At 46.0% G+C, this 15,819-nt stretch overlaps 1 protein-coding gene across 2 annotated transcripts; it reads right to left on the bottom strand.

The window, feature by feature from the left end:
* Positions 1–922: 922 nt before the first annotated feature.
* Positions 923–14,761, bottom strand: DYRK2 (dual specificity tyrosine phosphorylation regulated kinase 2). 2 transcript variants are annotated; one of them, XM_012782415.2, is made up of 3 exons: positions 14,307–14,761; positions 13,519–13,667; positions 923–6,509 (listed from the first exon to the last, which is right to left on the bottom strand). In XM_012782415.2, the coding sequence occupies exons 1-3, from the start codon at positions 14,353–14,355 to the stop codon at positions 4,902–4,904; spliced, it is 1,806 nt and encodes a 601-aa protein (XP_012637869.1). In that variant the 5' UTR covers positions 14,356–14,761; the 3' UTR covers positions 923–4,901. The 2 variants fall into 2 exon arrangements, with proteins under 2 accessions (XP_012637869.1, XP_012637872.1); XM_012782418.2 differs by lacking the exon at positions 13,519–13,667.
* Between the last annotated feature and the right edge of the window lie 1,058 nt (positions 14,762–15,819).

The following is a 15,819-nucleotide window of genomic DNA, read 5'->3' as shown; positions in this document are numbered from 1 at the left end:
ATTTGAGAAGTTGAGCAACAATGAAAATCTATGGCATAGGATATAAGATAAAGGCTGGGCTCAAGGAACTCTTACAGTGTTCCTTATTTGAACTAATCCCACTTTGGATGCCGGAAGCCACACAAGTAAATTCCTTGGCTGTTTGTTGGTGGCAGGAGGGATGTAAATAAAAATGTGAGGTAGTTCTTTCCACAAGAGGGAAATATGTGACTACATAATATCCCTGCAATGTCTGACAAATTACTAGAGCATCTGCTTGCTGTCACCCGTTAAATAAATTCTTAGCTTGGTATTAACTGAACCTGACAAATCATGAGCTAGTTGCAGTTTACAGGCTTTACGTTCTGACCCAACCATGACAGGAGACATTAACACCCCAAACATGTGAACCAGAGAGACCACCACGTATAAAAACTGCAAAATCATAAGCATTAAAAAGCATGGGATGGAGCTGGTAAGAACACAGAAGAATAGTTCACCAGAATTTGTGCACATGCAAGAATGAAGACTAGTGGGGAATAAGTGATAGATTCTACTCCCACAGCTTAATTGCAACCTTGAAGGTTAAAATAAAAATTGACATGATACTCTAGCATGATAAAGAACATGGCAGAGGCCATATAAATAAAAATCAACATAAAAATACTAAAGGTAAAGGAATAGAATATTCTGAGAAAAGCAAGAGCTGCCTACTAAAACTTTAGGCTTTCTTACTTGGAATCTGCCTATTTACACTGAACTAATGAATAATTGCTGATGAGCAAACTATTACTAGTAGAATGAATTATTTTAACTTCCCAAGACACTGATATAAAACTATCTATTTAGCATTCTAAACCCTCTCCAGGCTAACAAACCAAGAATAATACCAGAAATAGATCAGGAGTTAAATTATAGTTAGAAAAGGGGAGAAAAGTTAAGGTAGGACATTTAAATTTTATTCTGAAATTATCTCTGGCCACAACAATAAAATTTAACAAATATTCACTAAACAGTCTTACTCCTGTCATCAGCTGTACAATACATACAGTATCATAGAACTGGCCACTAGGATTAAAATCCACTAGAACATGTTCTATGTTAAGTGGCGACAGCAGCATCTCACAGAAATTTTTACATACATATATACACAGTCCACATTCAACCATTTTCACATATTTTCAGTACACACAGTTGCAGCATATCAGTCACGTGTCTAAGTTGTTGCTCGATTAAAAACCCAAGCCACTGCCTAGACATAACTGTAGCAGTTGAGCTGAGTACAATTACAATTAATTTTATATATGTCCATAGCAGAGAGATGTACAAGCCCCTAAGAAACAGAGTTCACAAATACTTTTTTTTTTTTTAATGCTACCACAGCATTATGTTGGGCAATATTAAAACCTTTACCAACCAAATCAGTTTTTTAAAAAGTCTTCTGCTTACCAGAAATATTCTTAATGAAAAAAATTACAAAAATGAATGCTCTCTTTAAAATAATTCACACTTTTATTTAAGATTCCAATATGGCCCAATGCTACTGATGCCTAAAGTGTTTTCTAACATTCTGATGGAGTCATTTAACATGACTCCAAACCACCCATTAAGTTTAAAAGTGGCTTAAGTGCCTTGCACCCAAATTGTAAAAATCCCTGGCCATCCTTACTAGAGCCAGGCACATATAAAAGGAATGCACTTTGGTTCATACCAAATGCCCTGGGATTAATCACACTATAAAATTAAATGGTTTGAGGTAAATTTTTACAAATACAGTTGATTTTTGTCTACTGTCAGCATAACAAAAAAATATCATTTAAAAATCAGTCTGATGTTAAGATACAACAAAGACCATCTTTAACCCCTTAAACATAGGAATTCCCTGTGTAACTAACCGATGGTTATCTTCTCTCAGTGCCTAATGACTCACGCCTTATGGTTTCTATTAAGGCCTGTAACTAGATATTTAAGACAGATGTATCTTTGCAGACAGAGGTGGGTTCCGTTCTTACTGACTAGCAGTCAAAGAGTTAAAGAGGCCAAAAAATGCATGCCCTACAACATGGCATTCAGAACAAAAGGCACATTGTTAACACTAAGGGCACAATTTCTCCTCTACTGTTAATCTACACTGTCTTGCACCATTCTGTTATTCCACTGTTGTAGCAATACACTTAAGTGGTAATGAATACTCGGGTGGTGCAAGAAACAGAGCCTAATGAGACTGCAACCAAAGACAAGACAACACTGTGCTATTCCTAAATCTGAAAACAGCTCAGACATCCCTAGACAATGGTAACCTGTGAGACCAAAAACTGTTTCCAAGCCAACTCCTAGTAGTCTATCAGAGCCCTTCATTGATGTTTTAAAATCACAAAGATGCAACAGTTTTCTTTTTCCTTTTTTTTTTTTGACATTATAATTAAGCTAGAATTTTTTAAAAGCAGCTTCATCACTAAACACTGAAACATGACGGCTCTTGTGAATAAAGGAAATCTCGCTGTATTTGGACAAACTAACAAAAAAGCCCCATAGCACTGCACATTATAGTTTGGCTTAAAAGTTTCCGGCTGCATTTATGAATAAAGATAGTCACAAATGCACTGTTGGCATCTAAAGAACCAGTTTTATGTGGTGGGGAAAAGACAAGCAGTATTAGTCCATTTATAAGTTTTCACCTGTATTAATATAATCATTTTATAAGAAATTAATAATGGCAGGCTCAGGTTCATATATTTAAACACGAATGTGAAGATGAGTGGAAATGAAAGAGGAGTATTAGGAGGGGAAAATATGACCTAAAGAAGCTAACCATCATTAAGAGGCTCGTGGTCTTACAAAGCCACCAAATCAAGTCTTAGACTTCTTATGCCTTTAAGCCGAAATCTTAATAAATACACAAATCTTTAAATTCTATAAGCCACTGATTGGGGGTATTGTCACATGAGCATCATTTGAAGTGTAACTTACTAACGTATTATTGCACTTCCACAGATTACACAGAAATGTGTACAATATGCTAAAGAATTTGACTAAGGGAAAGAAGCTATAATTTCTAGATACAGACAGAAGTACAAATTAATTTATCAGTGACACCCATAAATAGTAAAGCAAATATCAGTATCACGATTTTATTAATAAGCTAATCTTATTACTGTTTTTTGGCAAATATCTGAAATATTTCCTGAGCATTTTTTTCCACCATCAACCAACAAAGCCTCAAGATAAGTAAAGTGTTTTGTTCAAAACTACTTTTTTTTCTTTTTTTAAGTAAGAGAAACTGTAGGATTAACATTCAAAGAACTTAACCGGAAACTTTCTTGGCCTCACTGGGACCATGCTTTAAGTACTTGTAAAATCAATTTACAGGCAATACAATAATATCTGTGCATATAAAAGATTATTTATCCTAATTTGTACTACCCAAATCCTACTGTCCAAACAGGCAGAAATCTTTCTATATTAAATTGCACATACCAAAAAATTTTTCCTCGTGCCTTGAAATTGTTATATATCACTGCTTATACCTTAGTGATAAAATACTGAAATTTTCACTGTGAAAATAATTATTATTCAGAGAAGAAAATATTCTTTTACCTAACTCTCAGTTACTTTTCCAGGTAAAGTGTCATTCCCACAAAAACAATCAGTGCAATCCAAACGAAAGTAAAATAAAACAGAGGAATGCAATTTCTGTGGTTCTAACGATACAAAGAGTAAGTCAAACCATTTAACTTGAGGTTGAACTTTTCCTCCTTTAAATGTATTGTTAAAATTGGCCTTACTGAACAGCCACAGTGACTTCTGTTTATCAAGAGGATTTTCAACCCTCTTTCTATAAAGAGTTGATACTTTCCCAGGCAAAGAGAACCTTACAGTGGCACCTGAAAAGTGTGAACCCTCTCTAATCTGCTAAATCTTCTTTGGGACTATGGAAATCCCCACCTTAAGTAGCTTGGCTGCTGTTCTTTTTAAAATTGGAATATGAAATGATGGTCATAATCACAGCTGAAATGTCTCTTTGCTGTATTATAATAACAGTCAGGGATATACAGTTGAAGGAAGAAGGCAAACTAAATGCAAGCAACAGATGTGTGGTAAAAGAGGAACAGAGAGGAAAAAAAGCAAAGAGCAGGGAGGAACAGCTCGTGGAATACATTTCTAAATTTAGGTGCAAAACCAATTCTGTAATATGAGGCTTCTTTACAAAACAGCTTGCCGATCATACTAGAAAATTTGGAGGAACACACGTTTCCATTTCCATTTATCCACTAAAAGCTGCTTTGCTGGCTTTTAGAATGTCAGGATGCTAACCGAGCAATTTAATTCTTGGGGATTTTATTTTGTATTTGTTTGAGCACTAGAGAAAAAAAAACCTGTCTCTAAGGTATAGTTTTTCTTAGAATATCACTTTTGTCCTGACCATTCTCCTCCTACCACCACCACCACCTCCCAGATTAACTTATGAAAAATGAAAGCAGGACAGGCCCCACCTGTGCATGGACCTGGAGTAGGGAGCCATAAGGAGGGCCTTAGGGGGCTATCACCCTGGGGAGAATATAATGTGAACCATGAAAACATAATAGCGAATGTCTTTGACACCAATCTGTAGATGCGTGGCAGTCATGAAGTCATCAATGGCCTGCCACTGATGTTATCATTCTGCCACACTAAATACAGTAAGGCTCATCGTACTTTTAGAACACAAAAAGTTCCAGAAAGTATAAAAACTTAAAGCATTGTCCTCATGTATTTTATAAAAACAAAATGAACAACTTTCTTACATTAAAATTAAGTGCCGAAAAGATACAAATGAGTAGAGTTATTGAGCAAATAAAAACAGGTCTGAGCTACTCCTTTTCAACCCAGTAAGGCTCAGCAACGTCGTATCTTTCAGATTACCAGCATCAGGGGATTTGAGCTCAGCTAACGAGTTTTGGCAACACTGTCCTCTGCTGAATATTCCCATTGGCATCTGTCATTTGTGCCAAATTAGTCCTCAGTTTGGAAGCTGAACTGGAAGGTGGAGGTAACTTGGAAATAGACGTGATAGCACCGGTGCTCTCCGTTATCCTTTTCACTGATGTTTTCTCCCCAGTGGGAGGCTTTGGCAGGCGCCTCCTCAGCCAAGGGTGCCGCAGAGCCTGGCCAGGGGTCATGCGCACCGCAGGATCCCATTCTAAACACTGTTTTAAGAAGTCAAGGAAAAGGGGGTCATCACACCCCTTCAGTGCATTCCCCCACTCTCTGCTCTCCGGTGGACCCCTCAGTTTCCCCCTCCGGGAACGGCCTCCATTGAGGACCACAGAGCCATCGGAGAGAGTCGTGACAGTGCAGTAACGGGGATACCCCTTGGAGCTCACAAAATTTTTGGCTCGTTTGGCTGCATCCAACAGTTTCTGGGAAGGCATGCCCAACAGTTCGATCATGCAGGCCAGCTGGTCCCCTTCGTCCTCCCCAGGCAACAGGGGGTAACCCGTCAGGAGCTCCGCTAAAATGCAGCCCAGGCTCCACATATCGATGGGCATACCATACCTGGCCCCGAGGATCACTTCCGGAGCCCGGTAAAAACGCGACTGGATGTATGTGTAGACACGCTGATGCTCGTAACAACTGGAGCCAAAATCAATCACTTTAATACCACTTCTACCTTGCTGCTTTAACAAAATGTTCTCGGGCTTAAGGTCACAGTGAATTATTCTGTTTTTGTGCAAAGCATCCAAGCACTGCAGAATCGAGTGAGCAAACTTTCGAACCAAAGGCAGGCTGAAGCCCTGGAATTTATTCTTCTTGATGAGCTCATAGAGGTTCATGCTCAGCAGTTCAAACGTCATGCAGATGTGGTTGCGGAAGGTGAAATTCTCCAGCATGTGGATGACATTCATAGTGTTGTCCTTGTCCTGCTTCCGCAGGTGTTCCAGGATTCGGATCTCCTCCGCTGCTTGCCGGTGGAAGCGCTTCTCATTCCGCACCATCTTCAGGGCCACGTGCTGGTGGACTTTGTGGTCATAGGCCTTGACCACCTGCCCAAAGCTCCCCTTGCCAATGACCTTGAGGACCTCGTACCTGTAAGCCACGTGATCGTGGGGCACCTGCACATATGATCCCTGGTCATCATCATAGCCACCGTTGTTGGGCCCACCTGTCATGCCCTGGCGCTTCTTTGCATTTGGACCCAAGAAATACACCTCGGGGTAGCTGAAAATCTCATGGTGTTCGAAGGCAGTTAGTTTTTGCATGTATTGCTTCATTGCTTGTTCAGGTGTCATTGGGGTGGCTTTCACTTTCCCCATCCCTTCCATGGACTTCAGAGAGGTGGAGCTCCCCTGCCGTCTATGAATGCTCTCTAGCTGCCGCTCTGGCACCACCGGCAAGCCCGTCTTGCCCACTGTTGTAAGCCCATTTGGTTGTGTTGTGAGCACTGTCCGCTTGTTACTGTTGTCCTCAAACAGCTGCTGAACCTGGATCTGTGCGTGAGTGTGGCTGCCGACATGCAGGTGATCATTCATTGTGTGCTTGCTGCCACCAATCTGGAATTCAGACAGGAAATATGAGCAGAATGGAAGAGCTCTGTCTGTTCAAACAGGGTACTTTAAAAGTCAGTCCCCATCCCCCACAGCCCATCTTTACAAAATCCAATTTGGTTGGCATTCACAGCCAGATCAGGTTTATGAAATGGAAAGAGCTGTGCAGCCAGGAGGGACCTCATGAGCACACTAGCAGGGAGAGAGGATATGGTGCTGACACGGCGCTGAAGGGCTCTGACAAGGCAAAGGAAAAAGAGATCAGGGGCTAGGTAAGGATATGGAAGATGAGATCCTGAAAAAAGGACTCCATAAATACCACAGCTAGCAGATAAGAGGTTTGCTGCCCTAGAGGTAGAGACTATCTTTCTTGTTCATCATTCTACACCTAACATTTAGTACCAGGCCCGCCACAGCACAGGTGTCCCACCCAATCCACACTTGATATAAAAATGAAATAGGATGCAGAGAAAGCATAAGCACGTAAGGCAATACACGGGCTCCCCCACCCCGAGATCGCAGCACCCTTCACATTTCATTTAGTTTCTTTAACACGAGGACAAGGCCCTGTCTGTCTTGTTCACTGCTCTTTCCCTAATATCTAGCTCTATTCTGGAAGTACTTCATCATCAGTATTTTCCCTTTCCTGGGAAAAGCTGATGAAACCTAGGAACATACATGATCCGGTGACCAAAAAAAAAAAACAAAACAAAAAACCTGTGCTTTTAGGCTTGAAAGATTCCTACATTGATATGCATGATAGTATCTTGTAGACCCATAAGCTATTTTTAAAAGTTTCCAGGCTTCACTGACTGTGATGACCATTTAAGGCCACTCAGCCCAACAAACCAAGCAACTACCACCGTTTTGGGCCTTCCTTTGGTCAATGGTTTCACTGTCTTAAGACATGGGCTGCTGGGCTACTCAGCTTTCCAACAAAGAATCTAAAGTAGTAATTTCTACTTCAGGTACAAATGCCATGCCTGAACATTCCTGTTTAAACAAAACCCATGGTATAAACCAAGGGGCCACCAACCTTCTATTGAGAATCTACATGGGATTTCCTTCAAGCACTGTCATTGCTAAGAAATGAGGGGTGAGAGAGGACCAGGATACCCTTCCAGTTAGGCATTCTTGTCAGCCTTGGACAACCACAAGTCTTAAAGCTGCCTGGTAGGTGAGTTTTATATGAACTCTTAACGATCACCTTATCATTCACAATCCACCTTACCCTTTTGGCCAGTATTATTATTAATAATAGAGGCCTAGCTGCCAAAGTGGTGTAGAATCCCTGCCCTCTGGGAGCTAATGATCAACTAGCTGAAATCCTTTGCCATCAGTATATTTTCTATTACCCTCCTCTAAATGCTACCTTTTGGGCCTCATATACTACTGAAAGAGTAGAATTGCCCTGTATGTGTAACACCCTAATTCAAGAAATGATTTGGGGAACCTAGATTATTAAAATGAACTTCCAAGTCCTTCCTTCCTACTAGCAGACCAAGACCTGCCCGTTTTCTTCAGCGGACACGTAATGACAGGGGCAACGACTACGTGTGGAGTCGTGTCTGCTGGCTTCTAAAACAAAGCAGGAGATGGGGCCTGGGCCTGTCTGACCATGACTGCATAGATTCAGGGATTTTATTTCTCAGAGAGATTCTTAGAAGACTTCTAGTTGAGCTTTTTTGTTAAATTCATAGATGACACTCCTCATTAGGTGACCTTACATTCTGCTAGACAGGTTGTTCACCCTTGTTCTATGCCAAAAGCAGGGCAGTCGTCTATCAAAATGAATTAGGAAAGTCTTAGGCATATATAAAAGAAGTACAGGCTTGTCCATTTGCTTTTCTTCCCCTAGCTCTCTGCACCCTCTCCTCTTCACTGTGGCCTTTCAAACACTAGGGAATAAAGGGGCCTGAAATTCACAATCTCTCTCTCCCATGGAACCATTCTCTTCAGGGCAGCATGATGATATTTCAGAAGAAAAATCCACATTACCTGTGCACATGGCTATAAAAAGCACGAAGCTTCATTAGGGACAAAATTAACCTTAGGGCTTTAGAGATTCCTAAAAAGACAGCAAAGTAAAGCTTTCTGAGCACCAGAAATTCACTTCAATGTTCGCTACAGCAAATTTTATGTTAAATTTTGTTACATTAAATTTTATAATTTATAACATAACCACCACCGTTTTAGTGATTAGAACCAAAGGGAGTTTGCCAATAAACTGGACCACCCCCCCCCCCCCGCCACCTCTCCAACTGCCTTCTCTTGGTCTCCTCTGCAGTACCAACTACTAGTTCACCTACCCTCAGGTGGGTGCAAGGGTTCCTCAGGGTTCAAGCCTCCATTCTCTTGGTTTCTCACTCCCATAAATCTCCCCAGTTGATCCTGACCACAGTCTGGCTTTGGCAACCACCCACGGGCCAATGTCTGTACATCTGCTCCTCAAGCTCAGACCTGCCAGACCTCCTGAACTCAAGACATATGTGTCCAGCTACTGCTCCGTTCCCTCTCCCACAGGCAACTCAAACTCAACTCGTGATTCTTCTGTCAAAACTGCTTCCTCATCCCATAATCCTCAATTTTTAGTAAACAGAAAGCGTCACCTCCACATAGTCACTGAGGCTGTGACACCTGGGAATCCTGGCACTACACACCTGGAACGCCTTCCCAACGTCTCCCTCCACTTCCCAAATCACCACGAAGCCTCACTGTTACCACCCCACACCCTTTCCCTCAGCGTGGCCTCTCCTCACACTCCTGCTGTCTTTCACTGGACAACTGAGCTGGCCTAATAACATGCCCCCTTGCTTCTAAGTCTACAGTTCCTGAAATCCCTTCCCCACAGTGCTTCTGGAGTTGCCATTTAGACGTGTCCATCTGAGACTGCTCTTGCTTTTCTCAAGGCCCACAGCTGGGACCATTTCCATTCTTGCTAATACAAGAATTTACCAGTAAGAACATGAGGTTCGAAAACATAGAGCCTAAAAGATCTAAGGCCTTCCAGTGTCATCTGCCACTGGCACTCTTCTCTCTGAGAGGAACAAAACCAGCTTTCCCAAGACCCATGGAAGTGTCGGGCTTCTGTGCTCCTCTGCTTTTGGTGAGGTCAAGTTTCATAATGGTTAGGAGCACACAAAATGAAACCAGCCCCACCACTGAATCACCGTGTGACCCTGGGCAATTTAATCTCTCTGAATCTCCATATCCTTGCCCCCAAAAAGAAGGTAACAAAGTTACCTCATTAGGGCTATCAGGAGGATTAAATAAGATAATATGTGTAAAGTGCTTAGTACAGCACTTGAGCAAATGAGAGAGCTATTATTCTTGTCTTTTCCAGATGCTGCTTGGAATCCCCTTGCTTCCCAAATCTAGGTGATAAACTCCTATTCACCCTTTAAGGTCTAGTTTCACTATCACCTCCTCTGTGCTATAAAACATTATTTCATCTTACTGTAATTGTTTTAATATCGGGTGTACCCATCTGTCTGTGGGCAATTCCAGGGTGGGGTCACCTCTTATCTTTCTAAATCTTTATTAACATAAACTCAGGCATATAGTAAGCAGTCAATAAATACCTGTTGACTGTTGCCTCTCTTAGAACTTAGAATCCTTAGAACTAAATCTTGCACCTTCATAAGAAAACATGAAGTCAACACCCAGGGAATTGGGAAACGTCCCTGGTGATCTAAGTCATAAGACGTTAGGCTTGCAGTGCATCAGCAGAGACTTGGGTGCAAAGGATGGCTGGTTATAAAATGTTTGTAGCAGACACAGCAACTAAACACGAGAAGTAACTCTTAGAAGCTTAAAAACTTTCCAGAGATTTATTTGAGAGGTTCTAGTAAAAGGAGACTTTGAGTCTCAAACACTGGAGAACTTTAAAATCACAACCAAACTTGGAAGTAAAATTAACTGATCTGTGATGGGGGAGAGGGAGACTAGAAAAGCCGGAACATTTCCAGAATATATATGCAAGGACTACATCATAAACTTAAGGACATTAAAAATCTCTCACTCCTGCTCAGCCTCCTGAAGTCTGAGATCGTGGCTTACTTATTCCTACTACTTGCCAATGTCTAGCACAGTGTGTGTCATATTTAAAAATACACACTGAATAAATATAATTGTTAAAATGCCTATGATTTATGGGTTAGAATAGAGAGAACTACAAAAGGCTTCTTTGACTATGAAATATTTCAGTATTAAAAATTATGTAAGTATAATAGTCTAACCAGTTTGGTAGTTTTAATCACTTCCAAGAAAAAAATGGCAAACAGCAGATATTTCACTGTGCTAATATTTCTGGGCGTCTTAAAACTTCTCTGAAGTCATCCTAGAAATGTTGTATAGTGTTATGGGACTAGAACTGAGTCCAAGAAGACTGGAATTTTAGCTCCTCCTCAAACATACTGACAGTCTGTGTGGCTCTGAGGCAAATGCCTACTTTTTCTTCTTCAAAACATTACTAGTTTTTAAATATAAATTTTAATTCTTCTTTAATTCTGATTATTTTATAAAGATAAAACTGGTGACTGAAGAGTACTTTAAACATTAAAAGTTATGATACATATTAATATTTTGGAATTAAAAAAATACATTAATATCTCTCACACAACATTAAAAGAAAAAAACTAATAGGAATTAAGATAGTTACTGGGTACACTTCTAGGACAAAGAAATAAACTAAATGACTAAAGGGCAAAACAATATATGCATAGAGAAAACCAAGGGGCAATAGACTAGATAAATTCCAAAGTTTATAATTTTTATGATCATATATTTACCTGCTTACTATTTCATTTACAAAGGAAAATACGGGCAAGCTCCTATGACAAGATCATTTCCCTCTCCTTAATGCCTTTTCCCCACTCATTCTAAAAGTTCTTCCTAGATTTAAGTGCTCTGGAATTGAAAACTAAAAAATTAAAAAAAAAAAAAAAACCTGACAGACATATGGGAATATGGATCTGCAAAGGTTCCTGCGTTTATAATGACGCTAATACAATTTCATAAAAGTAGAAGTGGCCAGCAGTATGTTAAAGCTAGACCCAGGAGGGTGTGTGCTTTCACTCCAGCCTTGATGAGTTAGTTGGCTAGGGAATCTTGACCAAACCAGTTAACTTGTCTGAGTCTGTTTCCTCACCTGTAAATTGAAGGAGTAGAACCAGATAAACTCTGTGGTTCTCCTAAACTTTCCTGTACTATGAACTCTACAGTGTTACACAAATAAAATCAAAACTACACCATCGAAACTCAAATTCATACTTTCAAAACCACGCATCTAATCATTAACAGCATACTGATGTTTACTCTTAAGTTAAAAACAAGTAAATCAAGCATATGTCACACCAAAACCCAGGCCTCCATTATTAGGAGTACTGAGAAGCACATTCATATCTTTTCTTGTCTGGTGTACCACAGACTATTCCTCCAGAGGAGACTTGTCATTTATCTCTAATTTTATCACCTATTTCAATTGAAAAGAGGCTCTGATCAAGCAAAGCTGATCCTTACAAAATTGGAATCCAGACGCAAACCAAATATTTCTTTCCCAATTCACACCATGTCATGTGATTACATTAACACATGGGAAAAACAACAACAACAACAACAACTGGATGTTATTGTACTTTCCGAATTGTCAGATGATTCCAAGCCAAACAAAAAAATCCAAACCCCTAAAACCAATGGCAGTGCCTAAGTAAAACGTCACTGTGACAAGAACACTTCATGGTAATATACAGAATCTCCCATCCCAATGAAGAGTACCCCTCACAGTCCAACAGAGATTATTAGTTCACTTCTGTGTAGGGAATTCCTGGCCCCTGGGACTTGACGTGTCAGGAATGGGAGGGCAGTGAGGGGGACAGAATAACAACAACAAAATGCTATGAAACTTGTATACAACTCTTCAGATCTAAAAAAAATGCAACTATAGTCTAGACATCTCCCAAATTCTTCTCTGATCAACAAGTTTCCCCATAACACAGGACCCCCAGAGCTGCTCCCCTGTTGGCTAGAAATGGTCTTTTCTACAAGAACTCAATTTTCACTTGGCAAACAAAACTACATCCTTAGCAAGCATCCCTCACACAGAACCACCTCTGGGAGACCCAACTGGAGAAAAAGACCACCCATACCATCACTCCTCCAAGCGTACACCTCCTCTACGCTGGCGGTCACCATCCAAGGGCCATCCCTGGGAGCTGAGAAAAGGTACATCTTGAAGTAGAATCCAGCTTGCTAATCTCTGCAGCAACCAGTCGCACGCTGGCCTGGTTCCTGCCTCTGGGCCCTCTGAGGGCCCTCAGCACCTGTTAGGTGCCTGTTCCTAAAGGGCAAAGCTAGCCCTTTCCTTCTGAATAATGTCCAAGTGCAGAATCCTACAGGGGTGGCTCGTTTTGTTTTGACTCCTGCTGCGGCTCTTATTTTTGTTAATGTTAATTACAATTTCTGCTGTGCTCAAACCTGTAGCACTCATAAAACATGCTTACACACGCGGGGGACAATTGGCGATGCTCCCTGTTGGCTGGAGCTAAGGCCTGGAGGCTCTTTGGGGGATCGATTTTCCAGGCAGGCAGGCCTGGCTGTCCCCTAACACATATCTGCTTCTATAAATACCCACTACCCTGGGGGGGGAGGGTGTGAGGGGCGGTGTTGTGGAAAGGAGAGATGTTTACCGGGTCAGGGAAGCGAGCTCTGGGAAGCAAGGATGGAAAAAAAGAAGAGGGAAGGAAAGCAGCAAGGAGGAAGTTCCCAGGAAGAGGAGCTAGGGGTGGGCGGGCTCCGAGGGGAAGTGAGGGCCCCACGCCACGAATCTTCCTTTGTGGCTGCAGCCTTTTGGCTTGCCCGGGTTACAGAGAGCGGCGTCGAGGAGAGGCCACTGGCATGGAGCTGCTCGCACTTCGACCTCTCTTCTCCCGGCGTCAGAAGCCGACAAGTCCCGGTGTTTCTGCCCAGGGCCCCGCCCGCCCCCCACCGCCCGGGCCGCCTGCGGGCTGGGTCTCACCGTGTGGGCTGCGGCCGCAGCGTTGCTGGCCCGGAGAGGCGGCAGGGCGATGGGGGAGGGCGGGCCGGTCCCCACTCCGCTCCGGGGGGCCCCCGCACTGAGCCCCGGGGAAGCCTGAAGCTGGCGAACGGCGCTGTCCCCTCCTCGGCCTGGGAGCCACGTGCGGGAGGAGACAAAAGAGGGTCAAGGGGGAGAAAGTCACCCGGGCCCCCCCACCCTGCTGGGCAGCGAACGTCCTCTCCCGGGGAAGACGCAGGGAGAGACGGGGACAGTAAAACCGGGTGTCTGGGGGACGAGGCGGGCGCCCAGGCCGCAGCTCCCCGGCGCGCACCCTCGGGCGGGACTCCGGCAGCTGCAAAGTTAAGTCGGGCGCCGACGCGCGAGTTCGCGACCTGGCGGGGGAGCCAGGCGGGGCCGGGGCTCGCGGCCCACGTTGCAGGCTGCCAGCGGCCGCGAGGAGGGGCTGCGCCGCCGAGGAGGGCGCGCCGGCCTCGCCGAGCCCCGGGCGGGGCGGGAGGCCCAGACGGCCCCCGGCCGGACCCCCGGCGGGCAGAGAAGCCGGGCCGGGGCGCCGGGCTCCCCTCGGAGGGGCCGCGGGGTCCGCGTGCAACAATGAGCGGAGCCCAGGCGAGGCGAGGCGCGCCGTCCGCCCGCGGGCTCTCCCCGCGCCGCCCCGCCGCGGCGCAGACTTTGTTCGAGTCCCGCAGGCGGCGGCCGCCCGCGCCACAGGGCTGGCCCGGGGCCGGCGGGGGGCGGGCGAGGGCGGCGCGGCGGCCCGTGCGCCTTACCGGTCGGGTAGGCGGCGGGAGCGGCGGCCGAAGGTTTCCTGGTTAACATGGCCGCTGAGGAGGAAAATGCATTTCAGGGCAGCCGTCTCCGCCGCCGCCGGTCCTGCTGCTACTTCCCGCGGCCGCCGCCGCCGCCTCCTGTCGCCCCTCGCGCGGGGCTCCCGCACCTCCGCGCCGCCTCGCGTCAGCTACAGCCAGACACGCACAGTCCGCTGCATCCCCTCGGCCCGGGCCCGCCGCCGCGAGCCCCCCGCTCTCCTCCTCGCCGCCGTCCTCCTCTTCCTCGGGCGGCTGCAGCACCCCCCGGCCCGTGCACATGCCTCGCCCTCCCCGGCGCGCCGCTGGCCTCCCCGATTCCCTCACATAGGGGCGCGGGGAGCGGGCTGCGCCGCGAGGACACACTCGCTCGGGAGCCTCCTCCCGGGCCCGCGCGCGCGCGCCCCCGCGCACACGCACACACAGGCGCCGGCGCGCGGCCCGGCCCGGGAGGGCAGCCCCGCCCCCGCGCCCCTCCGCCGCCGCAGGCCCCGCCCCCGGACACCCCCAGCCCGAGCCTCTGGCTCCCGCCCACACCCCGCCCCCACCCGCCTCCCGCGGGAGTCCCTCCCCGCGCCCGACCTTCTGCACTGCCGCCCCTCGGATCCCGGCAGAGCGCCGCGGCCCTCCGCCGCGCGCCCTCCGCGTCGCCCTCCGGCCATCTGCGCTGCCCCTCGCACCCCCCGCTAACGACCTTCCCCTGCCCGGCCTCGCCGGCCCTGCGGCGCCCCTCCCGTGCCCTGCGGCGCAACCTACCGCTGCTTCCCTCCTACCGACCTCGCTGCAGAGACCCCTCCCCTTCCATGCGCGCCCCTACGCGCAAATGCATTTTCAGCTTTTCGAACCCAATGGCTGCTCGCAAACAATACTTCCCCCCGGCTCCCGTGTCCCGGTGACTTAACCACTCCTCCTCCCCAGTTTATCTTGTAGATAACTTAGTTGTGCGAGGGTCACCTCGGAGAGCCCCGGTCGGGGGCCGCCGCTGAGCCGGGTGACCCTGGGCATGGGCGAAGGAAGGGCTGCCCTCCCACCTCCACCTCAGCCACACACACTCTCCCCGATTTACTGACGCCAAGTGGCCGCTCTCCAGTCGCTAGGACAAGGGGAGGCAGAGAGGCGCGTGCGGACGGCCGCTGGGGAAGCAGTTGGCTGTGGGTTGCTAGGCAAAAATAAACATTAGAGTCGCCTCCCATTTCCTTACAACTCCGAGCCTTTCCCCTGAGCGGCCGCTGGGAGAGACACACCTTCTTTTCAGCTCTCTGCTGCAAGGGTTCCTCTCATTCCTCTCATCCCCCAGACGCATCTCTGTCCCCTTCCCTTCCAAGACGGTGGAGAATTTCTCTGCCCTTCCAATTTGCCATCTACAGCCTCTCTTTTCCTGAAGACCAAAAAAAAATTGCTTGTCCATCTCACAGCCGCGCCTCATCGTGCGTGGCATGCTGTGCACCTTTATCCAGAGGTCCCAGGTTTTGCCACT

The sequence above is a fragment of the Microcebus murinus genome, chromosome 10 (assembly GCF_040939455.1).
Source record: "Microcebus murinus isolate Inina chromosome 10, M.murinus_Inina_mat1.0, whole genome shotgun sequence".
Classification (NCBI taxonomy): Eukaryota; Metazoa; Chordata; class Mammalia; order Primates; family Cheirogaleidae; genus Microcebus; species Microcebus murinus.
The sequence above is the reverse complement of the archived record's forward strand: the minus strand, read 5'-3'. Positions and strand labels throughout refer to the sequence as shown.

What these genes read in the sequence shown, in the direction of transcription:
- DYRK2 (XM_012782415.2), bottom strand. Translation starts at nt 14,355, where the DNA reads ATGTTAACCAGGAAACCTTCGGCCGCCGCTCCCGCCGCCTACCCGACC. An exon ending in TCCCGCCGCCTACCCGACCG is followed by an intron (nt 13,668 to 14,306) that starts GTAAGGCGCACG and finishes CGTGGCTCCCAG; the next exon opens with GCCGAGGAGGGGACAGCGCC. An exon ending in CTGCGGCCGCAGCCCACACG is followed by an intron (nt 6,510 to 13,518) that starts GTGAGACCCAGC and finishes TCTGAATTCCAG; the next exon opens with ATTGGTGGCAGCAAGCACAC.